Source organism: Lepidochelys kempii, chromosome 5, assembly GCF_965140265.1.
Source record: "Lepidochelys kempii isolate rLepKem1 chromosome 5, rLepKem1.hap2, whole genome shotgun sequence".
Taxonomy (NCBI): domain Eukaryota; kingdom Metazoa; phylum Chordata; order Testudines; family Cheloniidae; genus Lepidochelys; species Lepidochelys kempii.
This window is the reverse complement of record NC_133260.1, coordinates 68888577-68910862: the sequence shown is the minus strand read 5'-3', so window position 1 is coordinate 68910862 and position 22286 is coordinate 68888577. Positions and strand designations below refer to the sequence as shown.

At 37.4% G+C, this 22286-nt stretch overlaps 1 protein-coding gene across 8 annotated transcripts in view; it reads left to right on the top strand.

Annotated features, from left to right (window-relative positions):
* The window catches only part of FBXL17 (F-box and leucine rich repeat protein 17), a 485194-nt gene that overhangs the window by 264554 nt on the left and 198354 nt on the right, over positions 1-22286 (top strand). The window contains exon 7 of one of the 8 annotated variants that reach the window (XM_073344636.1): positions 16376-16625. The exons of the other annotated variants lie outside the window; for them this stretch is intronic. Within the exon in view, the coding sequence (XP_073200737.1) occupies positions 16376-16442 (67 nt within the window). The 3' untranslated portion in view covers positions 16443-16625. Of the gene's footprint in view, positions 1-16375; positions 16626-22286 lie in introns of those variants that run through there. 8 annotated transcript variants of the gene reach the window in all.

The window sequence follows — 22286 nt, the reverse complement described above, 5'->3', positions numbered from 1 at the left end:
GGAATATAAAAGTTAAATTCCGTGCTGAGCAGAAACTGTTAAAAACAATGAGTTTTCAACTGTTTTTATGAAAATCAGTGTGAAAACTTTTATGTTTACAAAGTTGCTTCTTTAGCTCTCAATGCAGACTTTTGTTTAAAATGTCCATATTGACGATTTGGAGAACTGATTCCTAACCTGTATTAGCATACAGACTGAAATGAAAGGTCAAAATTTCAGGTGCACACTTATAGATAGATTTCCCCTTTCATTCCTAATTCAAGTTGTGCAGCATTAGGGAAAAAATGTACCCTTTAATGTTAATTTGGTTTACAAACATTGATTACTCATAATGCTGGAGAGCATTTGCACTGTGTGTGTATTTTCAAGTCTTTGCAATATATGATATTTCACAAAAGTATAGTTTAGGACCATATAGTTTGTGCTTAGACATGAAAATTTTGAGTAATGAGAGGTTTCAGAATGGCAGCCGTGTTAGTCTGTATCAGCAGAAAGAATGAGGAGTACTTGTGGCACTTTAGAGATTAACAAATTTATTTGAGCATAAGCTTTCGTGGGCTAAAACCCACTTCATCAGATGCATGCACTGGAAAATACAGTAGGAATATATATATGTATATGCACACACAGAGAACATGAAAAAATGGGGGTTGCCATACCAACTCTTAACAAGACCAATCGATTAAGGTGGGCTATTATCAGCAAGAGAAAAAAAACTTTTGTAGTGATAATCAGGATGGCCCATTTCAAACAGTTGACAAGAAGGTGTGAGTAACAGTAGAGGGAAAAGTTAGCATGGAGAAATAGTTTTTAGTTGGTGTAATGACTCATCCACTCCCAGTCTTTATTCAAGCCTAATTTAATGGTGTCCAGTTTGCAGATTAATTCCAGTTCTGCAGTTTTTCGTTGGAGTCTGTTTTTGAAATATTTTTGTTGAATAATTGCGACTTAGTGTCCAGGGAGGTTGAAGTGTTCTGCAACTGGTTTTTGAATGTTATAATTCTTGACGTCTGATTTGTGTCCGTTTATTCTTTTGCGTAGAGAATGTCCAGTTTGGCCAATGTACATGGCACATGATGGCATATATCACATTGGTAGATGTGCAGGTGAACAAGCCTCTGATAGTGTGGCTAATGTGATTAGGTCCTATGATGGTGTCCCTTGAATAGATATGTGGACAGAGTTGGCAACGGACTTTGTTGCAACGATAGGTTCCTGGGGTAGTGTTTTTGTTGTGTGGTGTGTGGTTGCTGGTGAGTATTTGCTTCAGGTTGGGGGGCTGTCTGTAAGCGAGGACTGGCCTGTCTCCCAAGAGACAAAGCAAAGCAAAGTTGCAACAAAGCGCGTTGCCAACTCTGGACAGTCTCTATGGAAAAGAATAAATGGACACAAATCAGATGTCAAGAACCTCCCTGGACACTCAATTACAGACCTAAAAGTCGCAATTATTCAACAAAAAAACTTCAAAAACAGACTCCAACGAGAAACAGCAGAACTGGAATTAATCTGCAAACTAGACTATTCCTACTAAAAGAGTAAACCCAATTTTCTTGAAGGATTGTTTTTTAAAATTAATTTTAACTCAAAAGCTAATTATTAATAGATTTACTTCTACATTCTGTCAGTGGGTAAGTGCTGTAATTTTGGGGAGGATGTGGTGAATTTTTCATAATACAAATAATAATAAAAAGATTGAATTCTACTTTAAGTGCAAAGGTGAACTCAGCCCTAACTATGGAGCCTCAACTGGAACCTGCATAATGCTTTCTTCCTCTCTGCAGAGCTCTTCCTCTGCTTTTCCAAAACAGAGCATTTCTTATCTCTGTTTCAGAACAAGTTTAAAACCCCAGTTTGATATGGAACTCGGGGCCTGGGGCTTTCTCTTCAGTTAAATATTTTGAATGGACAATATCTAGCTGTTTTGAGAACCTGTCTTTTCTGTGTTTACTACATACAGACATTATACATGGAGGATATTTCCCCCCATGTGTCTGCAACCCTTTTGAAGTTTACACATAGAACTTCTATTGCACACTAACAATGGGCTTGCTAATTTAATAGACCCCTATCTACAGGCCTTGGTTCACCAGGATAAATAGTTTGTCCTTTTTAATATCTTGTCATAAAATTGTATTAATTCACATTTTCAAAACCACTACAGTTTCCTCACAACATCTCAAGAATGCACCAGCCAAACCAAGTGCTTACCTGTAGTTGGTAGTATATTTTCAGTTACAATACACAAAGTGTTAAGTAATATAGAAACCTATGCTTAGTACCTGTATCTTGACTTTGTTTTTTAATTGGATATGTGCTCTAGAGGGCATTAGGTTGAAGTGAACAACAATATAGAAACAACATTGTATTCCTTGAGTATAGCCAATTAATCTCCCTCTACCTTTCAAAATAGTTAGGTCTAAGTAACTGTTGTATAAATTAGGTCCCACTGCAATTGCTATACAATAAACAAAAGAGAGCCAGCTACAATGCAGATTAAATGCAGTATACATTTGATAATTCTCAACCCCTAGTGAGATAATCCATAAAACCTCATTGTTTGCACCCGCCAAATAGTTATAGAAACCATGACCACAATGATTATGTAGTCCCATTGTAATTGCATATTTAAGTCTTGCAAACAGGTGTTCATAAAGACAGATTGTTATGCCTTTAATTAGGTTCTCTGGGTCTAGTACACTGTATAGTATTGCAGAGTGTTGTTAAGAAGTGTTTACTTTTAACTAGCTGTGACATAAAAACTTCTCTAAAGGCACTTGCAAAAAGAAACCAACCAAAGAAAAACAACCTCACCCCTACCTCTCAGGGAAATAAAACAATGATGAAACCTGCTGGGAACTAGATGGCTCATATTTTGTGCACTGGTTTTTCACCTCTTCGCCTCTCGGTCACTGCTCTGAATTCAGGGTAGGTCCTCATTGACCAAAAGTAGTTTTGTGTTCAGGCTATTCAGTGACCTCTGAGTAATGAGTGTGGTCATACTCCACATATGTCCACATCAGAGTTGTTGCAAACTAGCAGTTTCGTTGGCAGTGTCATTGAAGATGCCAAAGTTTGAATGGACCTGGAGACTGGATAAGCTGTTCATGCCTATGTGCTTTGAAAAGAAAGAGATGAACTGTCACTGACAAAGATCAGACCCTACTTATTATTAAAAAATATTATCATAGAGAAATCAAGAGGAAAATATTGACAACATCTTTCCATAACTATACAAATTATATATTATATAAGCTTTATATTGTGTTCTTGAAAGTCTTTGTGGTGTTGAAAGTTATAGCTAAGGTTGAAAATCAACTTTTTTAAATGAATTCCTATGTTTACATGATCATGACTGTTCCTCAAATTTTAGTTTACAGCTGAAATGTCCATGCTTAAATTCTCACAAAAGGTGAATTTATTTTGGTAAAAGTATGATCAAATGCCATTTAGAATAATGCAAAAAGAGAAAATATCAGTTTTGTATTTTAAAACAACTGATTGATTTGTGCATAGCACTCAGAAAAACCAGATTAATTTTAAAATGCCAATCTTCTCAGCCAATGGCTGTTCTTCACTGAGACAAATGCTATGTTTGGAAACCATATTTTAAAATAATGAAATTTATAACCAATTTAAAATTTGTTTTTGCAAACGTTCAATAAACGTTGTCTTAGACTTTGTTTCTAAATTGCCTGCAGCACAAAAAAATAGATTTATTTGCATATATGTATTATATAATATTATTTAAACTATGCAAATTATAATAATACAGATTCATGCTGAAATCCATATTGCCACAGCTCACATATGATTTTATTTTTTGTTTCTGCATTCTCTTTGGTGTATATAAAAATAAAGGAAAGTAAATAACAAAACCTATATTAATGGAGCATCATGGTTGTAACTTGAAATATGAGATGTCAGGAAATGAAAAAGTCAAGTTCACAATACAACATGAAGTCAGCTCTGCTGTTAAATATATGTGTAGTACTTTTTATTAATATTTAGATACCTATGGCCAGAGTCCAGCCTCCACTACAGCAAATCTTGTGCTGCCCTGGGGCGCATAAAGAGGCCTTAAAGCTTCCTTCAGTTGCTCCTACCCAAAGCAAAGCTTCCTTGTAGGGGGGAAGAAAAGCCAACGTCTCAGTGAAGTCCACTAGGAACATCACGTTGCCACTTTTTTTCATGTTGGAGACCTTAAGACATCACATTGTTTAGGCCATTACAAAACCACACCACCTCCTTGCCGACCCTTGTTGTAGTCCCCAGTGTATAGGATGTGTCAGACCAGAGTAGCTTTGGCAATCCTTCTCTTTGGAGAAACTTGAAATCTGTTCTAAATTGCATTGAGCCAAACTGGTACCTGGATGACCACAGGAACAAAGGTAGCTTAGAGCCGTGTTTGAGCTGTAAGGTCACCATACCTATAGAGGTTACCATTAAAAAGCCAATATTTTCCCATTGTCACCACCCAGTGGAATCTGAGATACTGTAGTTAGGGCTAGGCAACACACAAACCAATTCACCTGCAGCAACATAATCCACTTTCCTTTCATCTGGTCTACCACAGATGTTGACTACAAATGGAAGCGAGTTGCTCCAGCATTTGTATCAGTCTCTGATTAACACTGTCTTTGAGAATTGAATCTCTTATATTGCTTTAGTCCCTCACGGCAGCAATGACTAAACCAACCATAAATTGTTTTGCCAGATTTTAATCTTTAGCAGTTGCTCACTATGACTTTTGAAAAGCAACTTCTCAGGGGAATTTCCTTAGAGGTGTCTTACTTTCAGATAATACTGTATACCCACATCATAAAAGTCAGACCTCTTTAAGGTGTCTTATATTGGCAGTCAAAATCACTAATCACTTTTCAAAATGTCGGCCTTCAAAACCACCAACTTGCCATCTTAAAGTAATCAAGCATAATATCATCTCTTTTCTGAATACACAGATCTAAATATAGTTTTTCTTTGGAAAAAATATGCAAGTGATGGGCTATAATTAAAAAAATGGTCCTCTCTAAATTTAGTTTCTTTTGTTGGTTAAACCCCTCCTGCTGATTTGAGGGTTCTGAAATGTTTTCTATACATTAAAAAGTCAGAGTAAAGAAGTAATAAAGCTGACCCTACCCTTCTTGCTTACAGTGTCATTCAAAGGTTAGCATTTATTTATGGAGTAAGTGGTAGTTTTTAGAGCCAAAGCCCAAATATATTTTCTCCTTACACGCATCTTTATTTGGGGTTTCAAACTTTTCTTGTCTCTTTTCAACTTCATCCCACCAAATCACAATAATCAAAAAGTAAGAACAGAAGAAACAACACCAGTTATGCTACTGGTAAGCAATCACTGCTTATGATTTTAGAAAGTAGAAACTGTGTAAGCCCATACACTCATTTTTCAAAAGGAATAGCTATGGCAGGTCATAAACAGTTGTAAAATAGGCATGGTGTGTGTAGACTAGGTTGATCTAACTGGGTTAGCAAATTACACATTAATAAGCAGTTTTCCAATTTACCAACCTTTATCCTCATTTACTCTTTTTTTATTTATAGTACAATATATTTCATAGACGTTTATTGATGTAACTTTTGGTTCGTTTTGTCAGTTTCTAGGCTTTTCAGTAGATAATGTACTATGTGCACAGGCCTCTTGTTAAACATTTTCATAAATTTGTTTAAACTACGAATTTCAAACTCCTCCTTTTGCAATCATAGTATATTCTGAGGACTCTTCTGGAGAATCCCTTGCTTGCTACAGATCTAAAGACTATGTTTTCTCATTTGCTCTGCCATTTAGTGAGTTGTTTATGGGCACAAATACCTAGTACAGTTATCATTTCTAACTTGTAACATGGGATAGTGCTAAAATAAAGTATCATTCTGAGGTATGGACAAGTTGTTCTTAATGTTGTACTAAGTGTAAATGAAAAGAACTAGTACAATGTGAATTTCTGTGTAAAGAAAATAGTTTTCCTACCCTTTTATTCTTTGGCTTAGTTCTTGCATTTGTCAGTTTCACATTTGTCTATTTTTTTTTAAACAACAACAACTGCAAGTTTAGTGATACAATCAGCATTGAATAAGGCCTGGACTGCCTCCAGCAATTCTGTAATGTCTTCAGTACCATGGAGCTGATGTAAAATGATTTTACAAATGTGTCAGTGGTTGAGGTCAGAAGCTTTATAACATTCTGTACAACTTATATGACATTCTTTAGATTGTGATAGCTTTGATCCAGAAATAAAATAACAACAACAATAAAAATTTTTTGTATAACTGAGAGTTACAAAGGAAAAGTCTTGTTTATAGATAACATTGTTTTTGATATGACTACCTGTTCAATATCTTTAAATAGTATCATAGTGTGAAAGTGATTAGTTAACATCTTACTGCATTGGATTTCGTGTTCCTATATGCAAATCAGACTGAGTGCCTTGTTCTAAACTTTGCCTGCTTGTACTTCACAAAAAAAAATTGCATTTGTCAAAGATAGCTTGCACCACCACTTAACCTGATTATTAAAAAGTATTGCAGGAATCATAGATCCCCGTGTGATGTTCCACACAACGTATATGCAGTGTTGCAACATATCCGTTGCAATACTGAAGCACAAGCAATCATTAGAGTCAACTTTCTGCTTTCAATTTGTTTATGAGTTACTTTCTGTCAAAACTAGAGCATTACTGTAAAGGCAAACAGCAGTTTCTTTAAGATTCAAGTCATTAACAGAATATACTTGAAAAATCAAGGATTAAAAATAGTTACATACTCAAACAAATTATTTTGAAAATCATTTCTACTATCTTCAACAATCTGGGTTCAGTGAGTTGTCACCATTATTTTACAGGTCGTAGCTGTTTATGGTGTTAACTATTGAAGGGAAACCACATAACTGAACGCAAATCAGTTTTAAAATAATGGTCCAATTTGTGCATTAGCCTACACTCCTGTGTGTAAATCAGCATAATATTACACCTATTTTATTTAAAAATGTAAAATGCTTGTTTGTAATTTTAAAATCTACAGTAATTGTTTCTTCGAACTCCCTGGTATGTATGTCTGTATCCATGTGTTGTCCTTTGTCTTATACTTAGATTCTAAGCTCTTTGGGCAGGGACCACTTTTTTTGTCTGTTTGTACAGCACCTAGCACAGTGTATCTTGGTCCATGACTAGAGATTTTAGGCACTACACTGAAACAAATCTATCATAATCATAATTAATAATATACATGGATCAAATTGGAAAACATAAGTGTTGATAATCTCCTAGGCTTTGCCTGCTTGAGATGCCATCTTGAGATGACACTGGCAATAGATTTTGCATGTCTTTGAAATACACTTGCTGCTCTTCTTTCTTGCATGCTTAAATCAATCAGCAATGAAAAATAACAATTAATAGTTAATCTTTCCATTAAAATTATTATGACTCTTCAGAGATTGTGAACTGTTACTTAAATTAATGAGCAATTATTCCTGTGACTGGAACCCACTTCAGCCAGTGGGAGCTACTCATGAAAAAAGTGCTCACTAGCGAGAGTGAGGGTGGTCACAAACTGACCCTTATATTTTTTGTAATAAAGAATTAAACAATGAAGTTGAATTCAACCCATATGTGTGCATATATCATTAGTGATTTCTGACAAATTCACACTTTTAAAGTGCCATTCATCTTTAAGGTAGCTTGTTTATATGTTGTTTATTATTTTTTTCATCTAGAATAGAAGGATTTTTTTTTATAAATAATAGAAAATGTGGGGAGGTTGGTCTCATGAAGAGGGTTTGAATAATTTTTTCTTTTTACACAAATTCTTGCATAGTAAGACTACTATTGACACTTCTTAGCCTGTTCAGAAACGTAACATACAATACACAGAGCATTATGTGAAACTGTTTTTGCTTTATTATGATGGTGAGACTAAAATTCTCACAGTACTTTATTAACCTAAAATTCATTATTCTGAAAAGAAACTATTTTGAAGCCTTTGTGGGCAATAAATTTTGGCTTTTTGGAAAAGAAGTGCTATTTGTCTTTGAAACTTAGAATATTTTTCCATGTATATGTTATCTCAAACCTATAATAAATCTTTATTTTTATCTTAGAAATTATTTTTCTCCAGTACTCCCATGTACCATGCAAGTGGTCTTAAATGGTAAATGTTGTTACTCAGAGGGCGTTCCTATAGTAGAGGACTGAGATGAGTGGGTGTTATTTTGCTTGAATTTTGAGACTGTATGTTACAAAGAAAGCATTCTCCGAATGTTGTACTGTATGTATTATTTAAATCACTGAATTAAAAATAAAATTAAGCAATTATAATGTGCTTTAGTCAAACAATAACATTGATCTGTCCAACAAACAGGTCAAAATGGCTGAACCTTGAAACAGTATGTGGTTTTTAACTAAGTTATATGTGGATTTCAAATGATAACTTGGTAGTGTGTAGAATTCTTTTGTCTTATTATTTAAGATAATGTAAAGTTCCTTTAGATTTATTATAGTAAAATAAGGAATTAGGGAACATAGTATATAGAGTTTCAAAATTCAAATAAGCTATTTAAAATAATATAATGAACTAGTCTTCCCTCTCAAATAAAACACTGAATATGAATGTATTAACAGATACTTTATTCTCTGCCAGTTTTAACGATTTCCAACCTTCTAAAATTTATATAAAATAAAAAACATAAAAAATTGCTTTGCCAGTGGCTGGTTCTCAAACTGTGGTCAGTGGACAGCCACTGGTCTTTGAGCCCTTTCTATTTATCTGCAGAGTGAAACCTGTGAAGCAGCCCTGGCAGAGTGGAGATCAATTAAAGGAGAGTTGCATCCATGAGAAGATCTTTCTCTTACAAAATGTTCCTCAGAATAGCAATTTTGGAGAACCACTGGCCTGGCACCAATATCAATGGCAGAGGATCACAGTCCTGGATTCAGGTTAGCAAGGACTGTGAGTGCTACAGAATAGTGTAAATGAATCATTCATATGCCTCCTGTTGCTCTCCAGCAACGTTGGTAGCTAACAGGTGGAGCATTATTTTGTAGTGCCCATACGTTTTCTGGTAGCTTCACAGGAAACACATAGAAGATCGGCTCATGATCAAGGGAGCTTAGAATTTGAATGATGGACTTTAGGATAAAACATACACAAGGAAGAGGAGGTATGAGGAAGTGATTTTTGTGAAGCATACATATGCCATGGTTGTTTGGTTTTCTGGGTAAGTGAGCCAGTGTTGACTTGGCAGTAGAGGAGTTACATATAGTTCTCCTTATCCTGAATTAAACATTGCCAGGGTTTAACAGGATTTGTAAGGAGAAGAAATGGGGAAATGAATGATGACTCCTCAAAGGGAGGCCTGGATACATTGTACTTGGTTGTTTTTTAATTATAAGACGTTTTGCAGAGGTTTTCATTGAAGAGTTTTATTTATTTATTGCCTTTAAGTTAGTAATCGCAGGATATGTTAGGAAGGTATCTGTAATGCTATTTTATTAATTTAGGGACAGATACTTCCTGTACAGTGGCAAGGAAAATCATTTCCTTAAATGTTTTGACACTTTAAATGTTTTCTCCTCATTCTCACATCTAGTGTGGATGTTCTGCTGTGCCCCACACAGAAGTGGAGGAGTGTTTGGCCCACAGAACTTGTGATTTTCAGAAAATATATGCAGCTCTCAAGGATGCACTAGAATCTAGGGCCTGTACCTTCAGACTGTCTCCCAGCCTCCTCTTCCCCCAGTTTGTAAGCGGTTGCCCTGCAGCCCCCCATTGTGGGAGGATCCAAGTCTTTCTGGGGAAACGCACACAATTCATTGCTGACTATATTAGCATGAACTTGTCCCAGGGTTTTCTTTGACGCTTTGAGGGAATGTTCTAGAAAGCAGCCTTCCTCCTAGTTATCCCTCTTCAAATCTGCAGGGGCCAGATCATGTGGGGCACTTATAGAAAGGCTCACATTGGGTTGGGAGATGCATGCCATAGAGCCAAAGCAACAGGCAGAATAAAACTACCCATTTGCAGAGACTTCAGCTCACAGTGAATGATACAGGGTTGTCCTCTGTCCCCCTCCATTGTTTGACATCTCCATAGAACCTATGGCACACTGTGTTAAGTACAATTTTTACATAGAAGATTTTAATTTAAGGGTTACGAACCATGTGCTTTCTTTATTAATGGAAGACATCCTATTCTATCTGGGGAGCTGTTCACCTGAAAGACCTTCAGATTCTAATGCATATTGAAGTAAAACTAGTCTGTAAATAATGTGAAGAGACTCAGTGTTACTTCCAGTAATAACAGTGCCCCAGGAATCCTTGTGGGAACCTACCTGTAAGGTGTAAGGAGGACACCTGAGAAATGTGTATATACAGTGTAAATGTATATACATGCATTGTGTTCAGATAGGGTTAGCAAAACAAAATAACACAATCAGAACTATGTCCATGACTGTCACTTCCATAATTGATTCACTTATGAAAAATAACTGCAAAAATTAGATTTGCTCCAATAGAATGCAGTAATGCCATTCAGAGGAACATCCCCCATACGTTGCCTATATTTCCTGAGGCTTTCACATTAACTATGCACACCAGTCTATCTCTGTGTTGACAGACTATTGAACATATTCCTGTGAAACGATAAAATGGTGGGAACTTTGCCATTGACTTTGAATGATACCAGGATTTCACTCCAAGAGTTTGTTTAAAATATTGGTATTGTGTTTGGTTATCAGTAACCTTCTGGGCCCTTCTTTTAATTGTTCTTCTGGGTAGGTCAATTATAATTTTAATATCTGAGTTGCAATATGGCCACTCTTCTACAATATATCAGCTTGTTAAGACACTTCCAGCTCTATACCAGCCAAGCAATATTCTGTCTACTTTGACAAAAAATGAAATTAAAGCCATTACTCAGGACAGAACTATAACAGCATGTATCATTTGACATAAAGTGCTCAAACTTTGTAAAGTACATAAGCAATATCCCACTTTGGTCTTTATCTAAAAATCCTATGTTTCCACGAGCTTTACAAGATAACATTTTAGTCACTGGAAGTGCCAGAAAATCAAATTGCTATTAAATATTTATGGTGGAAGACACCTAATGACTTACAGGGGATGCTGAAAGAGAGTCAGTATCCACAGAGTGCACTTATCATAGTTTGTTGTTGTTGTTGTTATAATTAATTATTTAAGTGCTGACAGTTTGCTCAAAGTTGTACAAAACACAAATAAAAATAGTGTCAGCCCCCAAGAACTTAGTCTCCATCAAAGACAAGACAGTGTGTACCAGGAGATCCAGAGGAAGGAGCTAATTTATTTTCTTTTTAAAGCACTTTAGACCAATTGGCAGAAGAAAAGACCTGGAATTAGCAGTGTTATTACAAAGTTGCAGTTTTGTTGTAGCTGATCATTTTTTTTTATGTTGATGCTAAGTATACTTGTTTTCATATGGATTGCTAGTTATTTTAATGTCCATGTGGCTTGATTTTTGTGTTAATATGCTTACTTATTTTTTAATATAATGTATCATAATAACATAGGAAGGGCAAAAGCTATAAAAAGGGAATTAAAGGCCATTTTTTATTCATGTATTTTTTGAATATTCCTTCTGTAGCTGATTCTAGATGCAGTTTAGCCTAATAAAGCATACCAAATGAAGCTACACAATCACTGCACCGCATCTAAAAGTGGGGGGCGGGGGGGGGGGGCGTTGTCCAGTGTTGCTGGAGAAAGGCAGCAGTGCTTTATGGCAGCAGGGAAGGGGGGAGGGAAACAAGGTCAGAAACTGCTGCAAAAAAGGTTAGCGGTGGTCAGCTTTCCAGCGCTGACTCACCCCCCTGAGAAGGGCTGAAAGCTTTAAAGGTGCAAGCCCTGGCGTTGGAAACCCCTTTCTTCATGCAGCAGGCAAGGCAGCACCTACCCTTCTTCCCCTAGAGATGCGTTTATCAGGTTGTGTTTGCTGTGGGCATTGCGCTAGTCGTTCATTTTTAGGGGGGCTGGGAAGGAATTGTTCCCTCACCGCCATATTGGCTTCAGTAGAGTTGGGGGGTTTTCACCTTCCCCACAGCAGGTGTCAGGGAAGACCTATTATGGTGAGGAAAAAAGTGGTTAGGCTGTATATCACAACTTATTTTGTAAATGTGGGGCAGATGTCCAGTGCAGGTAAAGGAATCCAGTGCCCAGATAAATGGCCTAGTAAAGGACTTAAAAAGGAGGTGCTGATTAAAGGAGTGGAACAGTGGGAGATTTTGCGGCTCTTATGGTTGGAACGGCAGGGAGCCAATCCCCTTTCTTAAAGTCCACTTTAATCCTCCTCCAAGGGGGGATGGATGGTAAGGTCCAAGCCACGGACTGGCTGGGGAACCTGGATGGAAAATGAAGGGGGGGCTGGTGGAAGCTCTGGGTAGCTATTTGAATGATCATGGAGTTGCCTGCACTGTACACTTTTATCTGCCGGGTAGGCCAAAACATCTAATAATAAAGTTGCGGCCTGATTAAATCCATATCTAGTGTCTTCTGTTGTTCTTTCAGTATAGCTGGACAATGAGGGAGCTGTGGGTTTGTTTGTTTGTTTGCAAAAGGAAAGGTCTGTATATTTTAATTTTAATTCTTTCAAATGTATGCACTTTTACTTTTTGAGAATGATAGCTACTTTTTTATTTTTGATCACAGCCTAATTAATCAGAGGTCATTGACGAGCACAAAGTTTTAACTTATCTGAGCACCAGAGAGACTACTTATTTCAATTACACTATACTTTTGTGAAATACATTTGCTAAAACATCTTATTTTACAAACCTGAATATTATATTGATATTGTGAGTACTTACTTAAATTGGAACTGAGAGTACTAGAATATATCCACAGGTTTAAACTATCCTTCATTAATTCAAATAATATAAGTTTTTGCAGACACTTAATCTATTAAAAACTTCAGACACAAAGAAGTTACTTTTAAAATTAAATGCTGAATATCTGAATTTATTCCAGTTTCCATTCCAAGAAAAATAGGACTGTCAGAAATTTAAAGACAATCCTGTGTTTAAAAGGTAAACTGATGTAATATGTCATATTAATAACCTGCTATACATTTATGCCACTCTGATCTAGAGTAGGAACAAATGCAGTGGGAAGGAGCACAGCAAATGGTAGTTTATTTCGATAACCACTGCAATAATTGTTGAAGAAGTAATGCATTTCTTATTGTGCTACCTATATTTGAAGTTGAGAGTTTGTGAATGTTACAGTTTGATAAAATTTACAAAACATCTTTGCAACTGTGTCTCCTTTTGCATTATAGAAGAAGGAAGGCATAGGGCTGTGGCCCCTTTTTGAGAGGGTAGTAATTAGAAGTATATAGAAATAATATAATGATTAGATAAAATATTGTACAGAGTTTTCTTTTATGTGATTCTGCCTGTTCTAAAGTCAATTTATGAAGTGAAAATGCTAAATCTCTCTTCCCCAGCCCCAGTTTTTTTTTCTCTCTCTCTCTCTCTCTCTTTGGTTCTACACGTTTTATTTCAGGCTGAGACACTAAATCTGTGTGTATTTAGTTCACAAATTTCTTTCAAGTTCTATTGCTGCTAGCTATAAAATATTTGGAATTTCTCTATGCTTTGCATCTAAGTCTTACCTAGACTTGGACATAGATCACATATGTACATCTGAGATATATGGAGGACCAAAAAGGCTTATTTATAGTTTTTGTGATGTAGGGTACACACTTTATACTCATTTTTAGGCTTTTAGAGAGAAGAGATGTGATTAATGAGATTTGGGAGGGGCAGGGAGTAGAGGTTGTTGGTTGGGGCAAAAATGTATTGGAGCCTATAAAACTACATTTCTTGGTTCGTGTTCTCTCATCAGAAATCCTAATCTTAGTTACAGCAATATGATGATGGTGAGATACATTGTAATGTGTTATTGTAAGAAATGTTTCATATCAGATATTTTACTTGGTTTTATTTTTAGTTTGAACTCTGAAAACAAAATTTAAGACTCAGGACAAAGAGAAACTGACCAAAACTGGAAACATTTAAATGAATACCCCTGTAGATGAAATGTTGACTATTCAAATAAATGGGATCCGGATATCAACCTTTCCTGGTTTTGGCATGGCAAAAACAAACCAAAAAACTATAACAAAGCTTTGCTAAAACAAAATCCCCTCAAGTTCAGTCCCTCTCTATGTAGAACCATGTAGCTGAACTGTCCCACAACTCTGGAAAGTTGGATGAATTGGGATCAGAACTGAGCCTTCTTTGAATTTAGCTTTCCAAAACTAAAATACTCAAATGCACATTTTTGGGGTAGCTACTTAAAGAAAATTGTGTGAAACATGCTGGCTTACACTAGCACAGGGTTATCATAAACCAGTGGATTTAGTAAGCACGGATTAGCATCCTGAGCATAGAGTTCATATGATCCTTAAGTGAAATCCGATAAAAGTTTCCATTTTCATACTGAAACTGACAACTTTCATCAACTATAGGTACCAGATTCCTATTCTAAGGGAGAGCCAATGTGACATTCAGCATCCTTTCCTTCAATATCTGGGAATGGCTGGCCAGCCTCTTCTATTCCTTCTGTGCTTGTTGTCATTTGTAGTAAAACACATAGTTTGGGGGTTTGTTCTGATAGCAAAATTCAAACTGGATTGAGTTTCACAGGAGCTATACGAGGGCATAAACCACAAGGGGTGTTCTAATACAGAGATGGTGGCTCACAGTTACATTTGCAGACAGTATTGTGCAGCATGGTTTAGAAGTGTTGTATTAGTCTTCATATATTGCTGTAAATATTGCTCTACTGGTCCAAGGAAGGCACCTGAGGAGTCTTTCCCTCACTATCTTCAGGGATTCTGTTTTTCTCTTAAATGCCTCTCACACCTCTCCATTAAGAACACTACATCAGCACAACAAATTCATCGATAGACTTCTGATAGCCTAACACAAGTTTGTAGAAGTACCTCAACAGACAAAAAAAAAAAGGAGTAGTTGTGGCACCTTAGAGACTAACAAATTTATTTGAACATAGGCTTTCGTGAGCTACAGCTCACTTCATCGGATGCATTCAGTACAGTAAGGTACAGTACTGAATGCATCCGATGAAGTGAGCTGTAACTCACGAAAGATTATTTTCAAATAAATTTGTTAGTCTCTAAGGTGCCACAACTACTCCTTTTCTTTTTGCAGATACAGACTAACACGGCTGCTACTCTGAAACCTGTCAATAGACAAAACCACTCTAAACTAGCCTCCCTTATCATCTCCCCGGTGCCCCACCCCACAGCTTGGAGTGAAAGAATGAGCTGGAGTGAGAGAACAATTTCTAACTTTACCCTCCCACATGGTATTACAATGTCTGTACCATGCAACACACTTTAAGAAAAGAAAATCAAACAAGTGACTACAACTTAAAAGAAGGATATATACGGTATGCTATATTAATGTAAAATAAAAAACCTTTACAAATGCTACAGTTAAAAAGACTTGGAAAATGTCAGCAACAACATAGGATACAAACTACAGAGAGTAAAAAAAAATTTGGGATACAAACTTTTCCAAATAATTTATAGGATACCAATGAACCACAGGCAAAAAATACTACTTAAAGAAAACTTCAGTGGAAAATGGGAAGCTCAGAATAAAAAGTACTCCTAGCGGAATGAAGCTTTGTTTAAAAATAACCAAAGAGACAAAGCTTAAAATATTCAATTTTTAACTCGAGTAAGGAATAGTGAAACTGAATCGAAAAGTTTGTGACTTGTTCGAAAACTCTATTAAAAAAAAACAAACCCAAACAAGCTCCGGTTTCTGTTTAAAACTATTTTGACATTCAGGTCTCATAATACATACATTTATTTGTGTAAACACCACACTTTTATGGCAATGTTTCCTTGTCTTTTGTAATGAAAAGTGTTTTATTTTATTTATACTATATCTTGCATCCAATTAAACAAAAAACAAAAAGATCCTTTACAATGTCACAGTTAAAGAGGCTTGGAAAATGTTTGCAACATATAGGATACAAAATACAAAGATCAAAAAACATTTTGGATACAAACTTTTAATAATAATTTATAAGACACCAACGAACCACAGGCAAGAAAGACTACCTCTTATAATCATGTTATTTATAACCTATTCTTCCAAAATATAAAATCACTGGTTTCTCAGGATAAAATTATGTGAGATTAGGGAAGGTCAAACTAATTAGAATAACTTAGTATTTTCTGCCCTGAACTTTTGGCCAAAATGTGAATCAAACCTAAACTTAACCTTTTTTAAAGGTCTGAAAAGTTCAGTTACATTTTTATTATTTTTATTCATTTATTTGAACTGTCATGCATCTCCAATTTCCAGGTTGGTCCGAAAGTCTGAATGGTACTTCAAGCCCAAGCAGAAGCAGGAAGCACTGCAAAACTCATAGAAACACTAGTCTCTTGAGATGATCAAATGAATTTTGTAGAGTCAGAAAGTTGGTTAAGTTCAGATAAGCATCTGGCCTTTAAGATGCTTTCTGAAACCAAACTCAGACTCTGAATGTTGTGGAATTTGTCCATCATTAGTCGAGAACATGCACAGTAATGGAGTTTGAAATACAGTCTTGTGCCCAGGGAATTCATCAGTCCAGAACAGAGTGCTGGTAGCCAAGCCTACAAGCATTCCTGGAGGCAGCTCAACTGGATACTTTTTGACCCTGATCCCTCTGTTTCATGACGGTGGAGATGTTGTTAAGGGCGCAATCTGCCCTAGTGTGCCTTCTTTGGAGTATTTCACAAAGTGGGGGTGAGGAATTCTCCTTTTTGTTCTTTGCACATAGCTCCCATTGTCATTAATGAGAGCTCCATAAGAGATCCTCATTTCTTGAAAGTGCACCCACACTTTCAAAAGTGTAAGTTCTGAAAATGAAGGGTCTCCCTTCAACAAGTGTTCCTTTACATTGGCTGAGAAAGTTTTCCAAGCCCATCAATTAAGGCAGCCTTTCTGATAGACCCAAGGTGCATCTGACTGGAAACTTGGCACATACACACAGTGCATTTTGGAACATTCTTAAGAAGGAGTATGTATAATCTGATTTACGGGGCAGTAGGGTCCTAGCAAAGAGGCTGCGATAGCTATTAGATATTGCAATATTATTTGCTGTGGTACAAGTGCTTTAAAAGACACCATGCTGTTGTCATGGGCTTCATGTTGCTAAGAAGTCTATGAGGGAAGTCATATAAGTGGAAAGAAAGGAAGTATCATATTTTTCAAGTGAAAATTAAGTTTTGGAGAAAAATGCAAACTTTCTAATATTTTTCAGAAACCACTGGCTTTCTTAAGCTTTGTTCTTCTTATACTCGCTTATCACCTTATTACTTCATTTAAATCATTATCGAAGGTGAGAAATTTTCAGTATGTAAGAGACACCAGAATATGACACTTAATAGAATCATAGATGATCTTTTGCACAGTCACAAATAAGTACTAACGATTGTTTCCTGGAATGCTGATTTTAAAAAAAAAAAAAAGATAAGACAATAATGAACTCTCTCATTTCTCATACCATTGCAGGATTACCTGTGTCTCAGAGTCAAGGCCAACTTCGCACTTAAGACAATTTGGATAGAAAAAGGATTAATGAAATTAAGTATATAATGCAAGATGATAGACTGGCCTCCTTTGGTTATTCCTGGGAGAATTTTGTGCCAAAAAAATCAAAAATTCTGTGCACAATATTTTAAAATTCTGCAAAAATCTGCTTTTTTTAAATCAAAATAACAAAAGTATCACTCTAGCTTCAATTATTTGGGTAATTTATTTCAAAGTACCTGTCAACAAGTAATCAACAATACAGACATACACACAAAAATTTTCCCCGGGAGTATAAAGAAACCTCTACAACAGCCTAGTTCCAGTTCAGTGCTACTGGAGGGGCTGCATGGGGCCCCCCAGAGACCAAATATCTGCACCCTTCTCCCACCAGAGCTCAGCTGCAGAACATTCCCCAGCAAAGACACCCAAACCCCCTTCCCCCAGAACCCAGCTATGGGGCACCCCCAAGTCCAGACATCTGCGCTTCCTCCCCCCAGATCCCAGCTGCAGGGCACCCCAGAGCCCAGACACTTGCACTCCATCACCCCCAGAGCCCATCTGCGGGGCACCCCCAGAGCCCAACATCTATACTTCTCTCCCATCAGAGCCCAGCCACAGAGCACTCCCCAGCCCAGACACCTGCACCTTGTCTTCCCAGAGCCCAGTCATGGGGTACCCCTAGCTGAGACACTCGCATCCTCCTCCCCCAAGAACCCAGCCATGGAGCACTCCTGGCCCATACACTTGCATCCTCTCTCCACAGCTTCTTTACTGTCCTATCAGGGGACGAAGTATGGTGCCGCCCTGCCCTTCCTCACCATTTACCAGAGCCGGGTCTCCCAGACCCTCTCCTGTCCCTGATGAGGATCAAGGATCCCTTGATCCTTGATGAGGATCAAGCCTGTCAGCCAGAGCGTGCAGAGCCTCCATCCCCCACCAGACTAGGTGCTCCGCTCACTGTCAGCTGAAAAGCTAGGCTCTGCAGAGCGTGGGGGCCTGCAGCCTCAGTTCTTCAGGGAAACATAAAATTCTGTGTGCAGAATTCCCCCAGGAGTAATGTGGAACTAATACCAGCTGCCACTGTCTCACAGTTCCTTCTTTCAGAGGCTATGCTCAAGGATTCATTCAAGGCTAGGGGACAATTGATTTGTTTCAACTCTCTGACCTCTTGAGGAACACGTTAAGAAATATAGGGGAAAAGTCTCTTTGTAGGAATAGCTTACAGGTGAATTAATGCTTTGCAGCACTCTCAGTCTCAGTCTCAAAGAAAAATGGGAAAAAGAAATGACCCTTCCACATTTCAGTTGAGATAGTAAGGCTATCTGGCTTAATGTAAAGATACATCAGATACTCTTTATCCTTGTGATTGTTCCAGAGCAAGATATTTAACAGGTGCTACTGAACTATGAAACATTTGTTTCGCTAGATAGGCAATGCCCAGCAAATGTTAGAAATGCAAACAGCTACATGCTAAACTTTTGCACATCCTGTGTATCTGTCAAAAAAAAAAAAAAAAAGCATGTGGTCTGAAAAACCATATTCATTGCTCTTTCAAAAACTTAGTGTCACTATTTTTCCATCTCCATACTTGTGTATTTTAGGAGTGCTAGATGACTTGGTATTACCACTTAACATTAAGAAATGCATGGCAGTGAGTATTCAAGTAGCCCAAAGAATTATTTGAAGAAAATGAAATCTGTAATTCCTCCCTCATACATAGACTGGCTTAGTGAGCTCTTTACTACAACATTAATGGGGGAAAATGACTGTCTAATAGAAACAACTGGAAAATATAGGAGGATGTCTGGTTGCACACAAAACTATTGCATACTTCTTCAATTTAGTATATATTAGTTCCCAATACTCAGAGGTTATGTTCTCACTTACCTATCTATTTAGTCATTTAATAATTGATGCCCTGCACAACCTCTATGTGCCTCCATGGTTTTTTTCAAAAGTTTTGCAAATAATGAACACTGAATTATGTTATTTTTGTTATTTTCATCTTATGCATGTATTTATACATGATTGTTATGTGTTTATAATATATATTAGGGCTGTCAATTAATCGCAGTTAACTCACACACTTAACTCAAAAAAATTAAGCGTGATTAAAAAAATTAATCGCTATTAATTGCAGGTTAAATCACACTGTTAAACAATAGAATTTAAATTTATTAAATGTTTTGGATGTTTTTGTACATTTTCATATGTATTTTATTCTGTGTTGTAATTCAAAAAAAGCACAAAAACAAAACTATGTAAAACTTCAGAGCCTACACGTCCACTCAGTCCTCCTCATTCAGCGAATGGCTAAGCCAAACAAGTTTGTGTAAATTTACAGGAGATAATGCTGCCCTCTTCTTAGAATCATAGAACATTAGGGTTGGAGAGATCTCAAGAGGTCATCTAGTCCAACCTCCTGCTCAAGCAGGACCAATCCCAACTAAATCATCCCAGCCAGGACTTTGTCAAACCAGCCATTTAAAACCTCTAAGGATGGAGATTCCACCACCTCACTAGGTAACCCATTCCAGAGCTTCACCATCCTCCTTGTGAAATAGTTTTTCCTGATATACAACCTAACCCTCCCCCACTGCAACTTGAGACCATTGCTCTTTGTTCTGTCATCTGCCACCACTGAAAACAGCCTAGCTCCATCCTCCTTGGAACCCCACTTCAAGCTGCTATCAAATCCCACCTCACTCTTCTCTTCTGCAGACTAAATAAGCCCAGTTCCCTCAGCCTCACCTCATAAGTCATGTGCCCCAGCCCCCTAATCATTTTCGTTGTCCTCCACTGGACTTTCTCCAGTTTGTCCACAATTTCTGTAGTGGGGGGCCCAAAACTGGATGCAATACTCCGGATGTGGCCTCACCAGTGCCAAATAGAGGGGAATAGTCACTTCCCTCAATCTGCTGGCAACACTCCTACTTTTGTAGCCGGCATTGCAAGGTATTTATGTGCCATATATGCTAAACATTTGTTTGCATCTTTGTACTTTGGCCACCTTTCCAGAGGACATGCTTCCATGTTGATGATGCTCGTTAAAAAAAAATGTGTTAATTAAATTTGTGACTGAACTCTTTGGGGGAGAATTGTATATCCCCGGCTCTGTTTTACCTGCATTCTGCCATATATTTCATTTTGTAGCAGTCACAGCTGTTGACCCAGCACATGTGGTTCATTTTAAGAACAATTTCACTGGTATCTTCTTTGCGTTTTGTCAAATCTGCAATGTAAGATTTCTAAAGACAACTACAACACTCGACCCAAGATTTAAGAATCTGAAGTGCCTTCCAAAATCTGATCGAGACAAGGTGTGGAGCATGGTGTCAGAAATCTTAAAAGAGCAACACTCTGATGCGGAAACTACAGAACCCGAACCACCAAAAAAGAAAATCAGCCTTCTGAGGGTGGCATCTGACTCAGATAATGAAATTGAATATGCATTGGTCCACACTGCTTTGCATTGTTATCGAGTAGAACCCATCATCAGCATAATCCCCTTGCTGAAATATATTTTACTGAATATCCTAATTTTGAAAATATTCTCTTTTATTTTTTTTAGGGTTCATTCTTAGTCTTGGCTGTTGGCCAAGTGGGATCTGACTAAAGCCTTGTAACATTAAACAGAACATTAAAACCGTGGTTTCCAACCACCGGTAGGGGTGCTATTACTGGTGCTTCAGCTTTAGTGACTGCTACTCTATATTTCCTCTTTATGCCATAACTTCAAAGATGAGCCGGGCCTCTCTGAGACAATTTCTGTCATTTAGGGGTTTTACCCATAAACAAACAGAGGTCATCTGAAAGCCTTCCCATTGATTTCAGTCAGCATTGGCTCAGACCCAATCTCGTACAGTTTCCTGAAAAATTTAGCAAAAAGAAAAGGAGGACTTGTGGCACCTTAGAGACTAACCAATTTATTAGAGCATAAGCTTTCGTGAGCTACAGCTCACTTCCTCAGATGCATATCATGGAAACTGCAGCAGGCTTTATATATACACAGAGAATATGAAACAATACCTATTCCCACCCCACTGTCCTGCTGGTAATAGCTTATCTAAAGTGATTTCCAGCACAAATCCAGGTTTTCTCACCCTCCACCCCCCCACACAAATTCACTCTCCTGCTGGTGATAGCCCATCCAAAGTGACAACTCTTTACACAATGTGCATGACAATCAAGCTGGGCTATTTCCTGCACAAATCCAGGTTCTCACATCCCCCCCACCCCCATACATGTGGGTGGGGGGGATGTGAGAACCTGGATTTGTGCAGGAAATAGCCCAGCTTGATTGTCATGCACATTGTGTAAAGAGTTGTCACTTTGGATGGGCTATCACCAGCAGGAGAGTGAATTTGTGTGGGGGGGTGGAGGGTGAGAAAACCTGGATTTGTGCTGGAAATCACTTTAGATAAGCTATTACCAGCAGGACAGTGGGGTGGGAATAGGTATTGTTTCATATTCTCTGTGTATATATAAAGCCTGCTGCAGTTTCCACGATATGCATCTGAGGAAGTGAGCTGTAGCTCACGAAAGCTTATGCTCTAATAAATTGGTTAGTCTCTAAGGTGCCACAAGTCCTCCTTTTCTTTTTGCGAATACAGACTAACACGGCTGTTACTCTGAAACCTGAAAAATTTAGGAAACACTGCATTGAGGCATTTCTTTTGAGGAGATAAATTAGAAA